The sequence below is a fragment of the Sebastes umbrosus genome, chromosome 4 (genome assembly GCF_015220745.1).
Source record: "Sebastes umbrosus isolate fSebUmb1 chromosome 4, fSebUmb1.pri, whole genome shotgun sequence".
In the NCBI taxonomy this organism is placed as follows: Eukaryota; Metazoa; Chordata; class Actinopteri; order Perciformes; family Sebastidae; genus Sebastes; species Sebastes umbrosus.
This window is the reverse complement of record NC_051272.1, coordinates 9,656,489-9,667,309: the sequence shown is the minus strand read 5'-3', so window position 1 is coordinate 9,667,309 and position 10,821 is coordinate 9,656,489. Positions and strand designations below refer to the sequence as shown.

Below are 10,821 nucleotides of genomic sequence, written 5' to 3'. Positions count from 1 at the left end.
CGCCAGAGTCCGATATCAGAACTGTGCCCATATCAACGGTCTGTTAGCATGTAAAAAATGGGCCACATACACGCACACTTTTACACAGAAGTTACACAGAAATTGAGGCTGCAAAACAGGTTCATAGGTCTAGATATGTATGCGAGGAAAATCTTAATAATCTTTTTTTAAATTATACGCTGCAGACAGTGTTTGAAGGGAACGCAGGACAAGACCTAACAAGACCTGACTAGATGAGATGTCAAGACCTAGCTACAGGAAATGTTTAAGCATTTTGGTGATTTGTTTTTTTGTCGAAGATGTTTTTATTTTCTCCGGGCGCTTTACGCCAGTCCACTGCTCCTACAATGCTTAGCATGGGTTAAATGCAGAGGTCAAATTTCCTGTATGTATATGATGATGATGATGAAGGTTTATGTTTACGACAAATGTTTGACACAAGCATGCACAAGCGTGCAGAAACACACACCCATACAACATGATCAGTTATTTTTTTGCATTACTCAATGAAATAGCTGACTTGTTCAACTTTTTAACTGCATGAAATGTATTTATGGTGTTGTTACTATGACACCAAAGAGAATAGTGAGTGTTCATTTACTGTTAAATTAAAATGATTTCAGCTGAAATTACTGTTTTGCCCTCTTTTTTATTTTGGCCCATTTTACCTGAACATTGTCTCGTAGCTCAAGAGGAAACCTGCAGATACTCTGACTCTCATAATTCCAAAACAATTATACTTTTTCACATTTTTTTAACAAATAAATATTTAAAAGACCCATGCAAATTTATAAAATATCATTAGATCTCATGCATAGCTTATTTGATGGTCTTATAGATAATTTACCAAAAAGTGGCTTATTTTACCTGAAAAAAAAGATAAATTTATCATTTATTTCAGTGATATTTTCCTCATTAAATGACACTTAAAAGCATCTAAATAAAAAAGTTACTGAGAAAAGAAAGAAAGTAAAACAGAAGTAATACAATTAGGTGGAAGGCAGAGAAAAACAACTTAAATCAAGCTGATGAAAGCCATTAAAAGTCAATAAAACCAGAGTCACAAACAGCAGAAAACAAATCCAGAGCATTAAAAATCACACCAGGAAACAATTACACAACAGTTTCCTCATGAAAGCAAAGATAAATCCGACTGAAGAGACGGCGTAGAGCTCCATGACGCCTGGCTGCACAGCTTTCCTGCAGCTCTCGATTTTACGAGACATACATCATCTCATATTTCTTCGACAAAGCAGCGGAGGAAAAAATAGACCACGATTTGATTTTGCGTTCCACGAAACACAATAGACGGTGGCTGCGTGAGTCCACAGTCTAAGCCCCGGGGGCTTGTGGGATCTTGAACGTGGGATTCCCGCCAAACTTGACAAAGACCTGGCTTAGCTCGCACAATAGCACACATAACCGGGCTATATTTAAGACCAGCAGGCCAGGTGTCCACCACACACGCCCCTCACTATGTTTCTGCAGGCATCATCAGTCTGGTGTTTTCGAGGCTTCTGAAAGCAGGTCACGCCTAAATATAAAATCACTCTGTGCTGTTAGAGGACAGCGACCCATCAGCGTGAGCTGCTAACACACCGCACAGGTGAGAATCTGTAGGTTCCTCTGCAGAGACTTGCAGGTATTCAACCTTTAAAAAAGATTTTTACCAGATGTTTGTGTCTGAATTCGAATTTTTGTTGTTGTTGTTATCAGGGAATCTTGCTTGACATTTTTTAATGTTTGCAAAGGGGTTGGACACAATAACATGAACACCTGCAGGTCTGCAAACTATGCTACATGTTTTATTGTCATCTGTGGTGTTTTTTTATTATTATTTTGCATTGTAATTTATGTTTTCTTGGCATGTTTTAAGTGAATGGGGATCCTTGAATACTGAACGAAACACTAAGTTTGTAATTCTTCCCCCACTAGGTAATTCTTTATTTTACGAGTCTGTAATTTCAGAATAATTTCCTAGAAATTTTCTTGGAAAGAACTATGTAATTTAATACTAATGATTGGGAAAAATAGGATGCTCGAAGCCAAGAAAACATAAATTCTTTACTAATTTATAATTCTTAATTTTCATATATGTTGAATACGGAGAATGAAACCTGCCAAAATAAAAAAATGAATGAATAAATAAATAAATGACTTGATAAATAAAAACATATGCCATTAAAAGTAGCAAAAATAATATAAAAATAAATGTAGTCATTTAATTGCTGAAATGTGATATAACTGTTATTTCTGTTTTTAATTTGCTTTTTTTTAATTTATTTACATTTGTATTAATTCCTTTATTTATTTACTCTTCTGTTTGATCTACACTTTTGTTTTTTATGTATATTTATCTTTTTATGTATTTTTACATGTATTTATTTATTTTTGCATTTATTTTTACATATATATTTATTTTTGCATTTACTTTATATTTATTCATTTATCTTTTATTTTGGCAAGTTCCATCCTCCATAGTTGAATTGTTTGCTTGCCTAGGGATTACTTTCACATACTTGCGTGCTCAGCTGACCTGCTGTGCTCTGACTAAAAGGCTATCTAGGTTACACTAGCAATTATTTGAATTAATGAATTGGAAGTGTATTAAATTAACACCGTCTCGATTCCCTCTATTATTAGCACAGATTTCCAGGAAAGCTTTTGGGAAATGATTAGGAGGAAATAGCAGGTGTGTAAAATGAAGCCTTACCTTTTGTTTTTGTTGACAAAGTGCCAAAAGATGTGTTGATTCAACTCCATGGTCATCTTTTAAGGCAATCATTTGTTGGATTGTCATCTTGGATTGTTGTGTTTCTGTTATTTTGTCCACCCTCTTGTACCTTCTGGTATTCCATCTACATGCAGATCTAGAAAATCTGTGTGAGAAATGCAGGGAATATTTTAATTAAAATGGATATGGCACAGGAGAAGGAAGAAATAGAACATACATTGTGCTGTATCAGAGATTTTGGAGTGTAAAGTCAAAACCAACAAACAGAAAGCTGAAGAGCATCAAGACTTGAATCAATGATGTTGTTTCTTAGAGGGAAGCCAATCTAAAATAATAAAGTAATTTAAAAAATGGTCAGTGGGGATGATAAAACTATACCTAATTTTTGGTCTCTTTTAGTTCCTGGTTTAGAACCAGGTATTTTAATCATGAGCTGGTGGTGACCAAACCAGAGCTAAAAGGTGAGTGACAGTTGGACTTAAATTAATCATGTGGACACAAATACCATTGCTATGGGAGGATTATGTTGCTCTTTGTGGGCTGGATGTGGAATTAGGCAGCTATTAAAGTACTTTAAGTCGTTCATGTCAGATGTTTTGTTTTCAGCTTGTTCTGCTGAAAAAACCCCCAGTAATATGACTTTAAAGGGCGGGTCTATCTGCGATCTTTTATGTTTTTTTTCAAATGGAAACGCCCACTCAGCTGTTAGTAAAAAGTAAGTTAATCAATAAGGTTATGAATAATGTGAATGCTGAGTCAACATTAGCTGTGCTAAGTTTGGACATAGCCGCTATATATGCTCTCTTCACAGCCACCAGAGTCCATTCACAGAAACAGTAATTTTACCTCGAGGAACACAGGGGTTGCTGGTCTACCGCTGCATCCATTGAGTTTGTGTTATTGTGTGACTTTCTGATCTGAACTAACGTGGTGTCCTCAGCAGTACATTTCTTAGCTTCCTGCCGGTACTCCTGTCTGCTTCTCCAAACTGGGAGCACGCCGACCGCCATCTAAGTTACTGTATGTGACGTTAATACACTGATTATAAGGATGTATATATACTGTATACTGTACATGTAGCAGCGTCATCATGCAGAAACCTACGCCAGGTCACGTGGGAAACAAGTTTTTAGAAGGACTTGAAGGGAAAATAGCATTTTGATGCTAAAACATATGTATTTTGATCAAAATTTGAATGGATTGGAATACATAAGGAACACTACTGAGAAGACACAGAATGACATAAATACCCCCAAAAAACTAAAAATAATGGACCAACCCTTTAAGGATATGTGATTTGTTGTTAATTGGTCCGAAACCACCACTTGAAATGCTTCATTATGTGTCTCGTCCCTGCAGAGTGATGAACACTTATGAAGAATATGGTGAAGAGGAGCTCAGTGACTACATCATCCAGCTCAGTATTCAAGACGCCTGCCAAGATGCCTTTCTGAAATCTACAGTGAGGTATGGAAGCCACATCCACCAAACTTCACCCTCCCCCTTCTGAACAATAAAAACATTTGCTAATTTTGATCAAACCCAGCTGACTGCCCTGTGCTTCCTCTGCTCCTGGCTGTTAGTTTAGAAGCAGCGACGGATGAAAATTTGAGAGTCTTGGCAGCCATCGAGCAAGGTGGGTTGGACATGGTCACACAGGAAATACCTTCACCGTTACACAGCGTTGTCTTTGTCAGATAGATAAATACACAGAGAGGTGTAGTATGAGAGTCAAAGTGGAAAAGCAGAAACTGATGATTTGCAGAAAAAGGGGGAAAACTGTCTGAGCTCCAATGAGTCCTGGATGTTTCTGGTAGTTTTCAAAACATCTTGCCTCTTTTCTTTCCTGAAACCCCCGGGGCTGTTGTCATGTTGCCGTGGTGACCAGGTGAGGTCTGGATGCTCAGGGGGATGCTGAGGCACACCTTCGCCTTCAGGGAGTCGGACAGTCGCGGCTGGCTTCCCCTCCATCGAGCCGCGTCCCAGCCAGTCCTGGAGGTTCTGCAGACTGTCTTGAGATGTAAGCATTTTTATTAATCATTAATGATGATCAAAAATTTAAATGAATTTTCTAGGGACGAAGGTAACTTCATCATACATCTGCAGTTCAAACTGTGGTGAAAATATAACCTCCTCCCACCTTTAACTGGTGGAGTTGACACCAATAAATAAATAAAGATGACAAGTGAAGATGAAGCATCAGATTGAATGCAGCTGAGATGACAGGTCTGGTGGCGGCTGCCTGAAATAATATGAATCCACAGAACACTTCACTGAGAAATGATGCTGCCTTCCAGCTGATGTCAACAGTCATCTCGGTCTAAAATAACCTGTGATGTCACCCCTGACTCATTCAGCCTGGAGGTCAGCCAGCAGCAGCAGGGAGGTGTTACCTGCCAGGTCGGCACAGCTGGCAGTAGGTTATGAATGAACATGTTGACCTGTCTGTGTTGTGTTTGCGTCAGTGGCAGATCAGGGGCTCAGCCTGGAGGAGAGGACGGCGGTGGGCGGAGAGACGCCGCTGACGCTGGCGGTGAAAGCCGGACTGGTGCAGAATGTGAAGAGCCTGCTGGAGCACGGAGCCTCGCCTCACAACACCAACAGCAATAACGAGTCGCCGCTGCTGCTGGGTAACACTGTAGAGGGTGGAGGAGGTAGTGGTTAACAAGACTAATGGTCCCATCATGAGGCGATGATGATCATTACACCATGAAGGTGCAGTGTGTAAGATTTGGTGGCATCTAGCGGTGAGGTTGCAGATTGCAACCAACTGAAACTTCTCCCGTGTGCCAGGCGTGTAGGAGAACTACGGTGGCCAACGAGAAAACGTGAATGTCCCTCTCTAGAGTCAGTGTTTGGTTTGTCTGTTCTGGGCTTACTGTAGAAACATGGCGGCCAGCTCCGTGGAAATAACTCTCCACACCAGCAGGCGGCGGTAGTCAGTGTTCGTCTTTCAAAAAGGGAAACCGGAAGACCGAGGACGGTGGATATACAAGCCACTTAGCTTCATTCCAGACGGCCATGTCGTTGTGAAAATATCCGTGTATTGGTATGATCAGATGAGATGAAGATGAAAAGTGCGAAGAGCCTTCTGTGTTTGCCATCTTGACTTTACTCGTTGGCTTGCTTTCCTCACGTACGTTTTTCTTCTCGTGCACTGATTCGTTTAAGCTGAACAGCCAATCAGAGGGATTTCTCTCACCGACGGTATCCGCTGCCGATTCAACATGCTGAATCAGCCAAAAAATCTCTGTCACGGGCAGACTAGAGCTCCTTCTCAAGGGTGGCTTGGAGAGTCCTCTACGCCTTCATCCTTACATTTTAGTGTCTTTTTGATAATATTAGCATGCTAATATGCAAAATGAAAAGGTTGAATCCCACCGACTTTGCTGACTTTTCCTGGTGAATATGCTCACATTATACCTGCTAAACATCAGTATGTTAGCTTTGTCATTGTAAGTACAGCCTCACAGAACGGCTAACATGCTAACTTCCCTCCAGTAATAACAATACACAGCCATACAGATACTTTTGGTTTTGAGTCTTTAATCATAATTCACCAGATTGCAGAAACAATTCATACTTATGATATTAAGATAAATTAAAGGTACTATATAAAACTTTTCTTACATTAAAATAAGAATGAATAAAAAGACATTCTGCATTACTAGACTCAGAGAAAAGTTACATATTGGTCTTGTGGTGGTTTGTCATACATCCATAATTCATTGCTGATCAATTTTTTGCTCACCTTGCAGCGGTGAAGGCCGGCTCCTACGAGATGACATCCACGCTGGTCGCTCATGACGCCTGGGTGGAGCAGATCTGCCGTAAGAAATGGACGGCGATGCATGAGGCGGCCAAGGTCGGCGACGTGGACATCCTGATGCTGCTCTTGAGGAACGGCAGCCGGGTAAACCACAGAGACGTGACGGGGGTGACGCCTCTCGCCGTGGCTGCAGAACACGGGCACTTCCACATCACTGAGATTCTGCTGAACTGTGGTCAGTCTGAAGATAAAAATAAAGGTTTAGAGACAGTTACGTCAAGGGGAGAAACGATGTAACATGTGTGTGAGGGATTTATTTGAGTTTTATTACCATCCCCTCTACACACCTGGAGAGACCAGGTGTGTTTGTTTAAAGGTCCAATCTCTTTATTTTTTTCTTCCCTCTCCTCAGGTAGCAGAGTGAACTCTCAGGCCTGTAACGGGGAAAGTGTCCTGCTGGACGCCGCCGGATCAGGAAACACCGCCTGCATTCAGCTGCTGCTGGACAACGGAGCCGACCCCAACCTGCCCAGCCTCACCGGACACCTGCCCATCCACAAGGCAGCGTACGCCGGACACTACGAGTGAGCTTGTGAGAAATGCATTTGTCAGACAAACAGCTAATAAACTAAGACAGCTTCCTCCATTTTGGACTCTGTTCCCTCAAAGGTCAGCACTGTCTTGGAGCTTATTAATTGATTGGACCTTTGTTGTTTCCCACAGCGCTCTGAAGATGCTGATACCTCTATCCACCAAGAAGGCCATCAAAGAGACGGGTCAGAGCCCGGTCCACTCTGCGGCGGAGGGAGGCCAGAGCCGCTGCCTGAAGCTCCTGTTGGCCTGCAGCTTCGACGTCAACTACCGCATGAACACCAGAAACTCCGAAAACTACCGGGACATGAGGAGGAGCGCCTTGTACTTCGCCGTCTCCAACGGGGACGTGGAATGCACCAAAGTCCTGCTGGAGGCCGGGGCCAAGGCGGACTTGGACCCGCTTTGCTGCCTCCTGGTGGCGGTCAGGTCGGGGCGCTACGAGATCGTGAAGCTGCTGCTGGCGGCCAAAGCGGACGTGAACTGTTACTTCACGGTGGTGAGCGATACGGTGTTTCCCACAGCGTTGCAGTATTGCCTGAAGGACGAGGTGATGATGAGGCTGCTGCTCAACAACGGCTACAAGGTGGAGAGGTGCTTCCACTGTCACCATGACGACGCTTTTGATGCTGCGAATGAGGGGGAAGGGAAAATCCCAGTGAGTGACAGCTGCTACTCGTTTTTTGTTTTCCTTGTTTTCCTTCCGTAATTACTGATAAAACTGCATGCTGGAAATATTCATTTATCATGGAGGACGGTGGGAAAAGCTTTTTTAGACAAACAAGATGAGACAAAAGAGAATAAGTTGCACATTTATTTAGCTGAAACTTGACATTTTATCTTTATAAATATTTTAAATTTGTTTATTTTTATACACGCATATAAAGAAAACACATGAATGACCTGCTGAATGTCCGTTCTCTCTCCAGTTCTGCGAGTTCATGAGCCTCTGCTGCGTCATGCATCTGTCCGGGAGCGTGGTCCGGACTCTGCTGGACTACGTCAGAGATGTCCACATCTGCTCCAAACTCAGACTCCTCCTGGAGAAACAGAGAGAGTGGCCCGAAATATGTGACATCCTCAGTGAGTTTACTGTTGATTATTATCAGGCTGAGAGTTTTATTATAGCAGAGCTGCACCGTATCGTATCGTATCATATCGTATCGTATCGTATCGTATCGTATCGTATCGTATCGTATCGTATCGTAACGTACCGTATCGTAACTACAGAATATCTGAAAATTTAACCCTGGCAACATCTGTTTTTGTCCACGGAAACAACATTAGTCGTGTTTCCATTCAGTTGTCAAGCAAATTTTTAAGCAAACTTTTCAAATGTCGCAAAAAAAGGAAATGCAAATCTCCATCGACTGATTTGGTGTGAATAAACCCGGCTACAGCGTAGTTTGGTCAGAAACTGCCGCTATAGGCTCTGCATGGCTGTAATCTGCCAGTAAACAAAGTAGAAGATGTTGTGAAACGGAAACAAAAGAAGTCACTTTGGCCATCTCACCATCTACGAGAGAAAAATGACTTCAGGAATTTGTTTCAATTGGGAAAGTTTAAATAGTTCCCTTCATGTCAGATAGTATTGGTAATGTTTTATGCTGTCCGGAGACAAAGACAATATAAACATAGAGCTGAAACTCCCTGTAAAAGGGGGGAGCTGCAGATTCAGGTAATAAGATTGTTCCTTTAGTGCTACCCACAGGACAGCTTTTACAGTTTTTAAGCTCCACTTCTGTAAGACTCTTAGAATAAATCATCATTATGTTGTTTGTTCTTTACCATTGTTGTTGTAATGAACACTGCAGCCTCATGGGGACACTAGCAGCACTGTGGGCCTTTTAGTGTTGTTTCTTTCCTGCACAAAGTCTGTAATTGTGTCCTCTAAATCGTTGTGTTCTTCTCACTGTTTTATTACAGTATGAATTAACAAAGTAATTCTGGACCTTGCTCTCCAGACAGTCCTCGCACCCTCATGCACCTCTGCAGACTGGAGATCAGGAGGCGTCTGACCCTGAAGAGACTCAACAACCCGGAAATCATGAACTCGCATCTTTTCCCTCCCGGACTGAAGAGCTTCATACTGTACCAGGAGCTCGACCTCTACAGCCAGGGCCCTGAACGCATCATGTGAACATATGTTTTGAAAGGATGGAACTATTTTTTTAATCTCTGGTTTTTGATAAGCACAAATGTAAACAAATTTTATTATAATTTTATTTTTAAAGTACTTTTTTATGATTGTGTTTTTTCACATTTTTGCCATTTAAATGTACTTTCCATTCGCCTGACCATTTTCCAAATCATTTCCCTCTTTTGACCTGTTAGAGGCCTAAAGGGTGTTTGTTAATGATCCATCTGTCTGCAAGATCTCTCTACTTCTCTCTACTTGACACAGACTTTAATGACATTTACAATTTACTGTACATAATGTTGGACACACACATTTTATTGTTTCTGTTGTTAGATGGTGAAAGGAGGGAAAGGCTGAAAATAATTTCCAACGTGTTTGTGCTTTGTTTGTGGGGAAACGGGCAGGAAGCAACAGGGCTGATGGGAAATGTAGTATTAGATGAGAAGAAAAACGAGCATTAACAATGACCACTAGTATGAGAGATAGAAATGATTCTGATCTGACATTTTAACACACTAAAAAAAGAAAGAGCAAAACACTTCTCACTAAAACTGTCCCTGCAGGTGACATGCTGGGTGATCTTCATATTCAGAGTTGGGTCACATTACTCTGAAATGCAGTCAGTTACTGAATATAAATTACATGGTGATTTTTGTAATTGGTAACGTAATCCATTGGATTACAAAACAATATCAGGGCTGTCAAAGTTAACACGATAATAATGTTTTAACGCAAATTTGTTTTGACGCCACTAATTTCTTTAACGCATTAACGCACCTTGCAGTTTCGCCTTTACAGACATGCCCACTTTATGATAATCACATGCAGTTTGGGGCAAGTCATAGTCAAGTCAGCACACTGACAGCTGTTGTTGCCTGTTGGGCTGCAGTTTGCCTGTTATGATTTGAGCATATTTTTTTATGCTAAATGCAGTACCTGTGAGGGTTTCTGGACAATATGTGTCATTGTTTTGTGTTGTTAATTGATTATATAATAAATATATACATACATTTGCATAAAGCAGCATATTTGTCCACTCCCATGTTGATAAGAGGATTAAATACTTGACAAATCTCCCTTTAAGGAACATTTTGAACAGATACAAAATTTGTGATTCATTTGTGATTAATCACAATTAACTATGGGCAATCATGTGATTAATCGCGATTAAATATGAGCATTAGTGTTTTGTATTAAATAGACAAAAACATGCAAAACTCTTCAGATTGAATCGCACATTTTAAGCTGACAGTAAAGTCTCAATTTGACCATCAAAATGCTAATCAAAGAGGTCAAAGGTCAGCAGCAGATGGAGAAAAGGTTAAGAGTCATTTCACTCTTGTAGCCACTTCATTATTTCAGCAGGTTTTCATCAACGCGTCGTCTGACAGCGTTTGAGCTTGTGGTGGATCGTAATGACACAATAAATATTCATACAAAAGAGCGCTTCATTATTGTTCGTCATTAGTGGAAGAAAATGTGACATTACACTTGATTAGGTGCTGCAGAACGGCCTGCATGTTAAACACACTGGAACAGGTGACACCTATAAATAGCGTGGTGAAGTGTGTGTGTGTGTGTGTGTGT

General features: G+C 41.0%; 1 protein-coding gene across 2 annotated transcripts; it reads left to right on the top strand.

The window, feature by feature from the left end:
• The first annotated feature begins 1,102 nt into the window (after positions 1–1,102).
• Positions 1,103–10,025, top strand: LOC119487528 (ankyrin repeat and SOCS box protein 15-like). 2 transcript variants are annotated; one of them, XM_037768488.1, is made up of 10 exons: positions 1,103–1,606; positions 4,094–4,201; positions 4,318–4,370; positions 4,623–4,754; positions 5,200–5,364; positions 6,493–6,738; positions 6,916–7,087; positions 7,227–7,752; positions 8,024–8,177; positions 9,059–10,025. In XM_037768488.1, the coding sequence occupies exons 2-10, from the start codon at positions 4,098–4,100 to the stop codon at positions 9,232–9,234; spliced, it is 1,728 nt and encodes a 575-aa protein (XP_037624416.1). In that variant the 5' UTR covers positions 1,103–1,606; positions 4,094–4,097; the 3' UTR covers positions 9,235–10,025. The 2 variants fall into 2 exon arrangements, with proteins under 2 accessions (XP_037624416.1, XP_037624417.1); XM_037768489.1 differs by having other exon boundaries at positions 1,591–1,606; positions 4,323–4,370.
• The last annotated feature ends 796 nt before the right edge of the window (positions 10,026–10,821 follow it).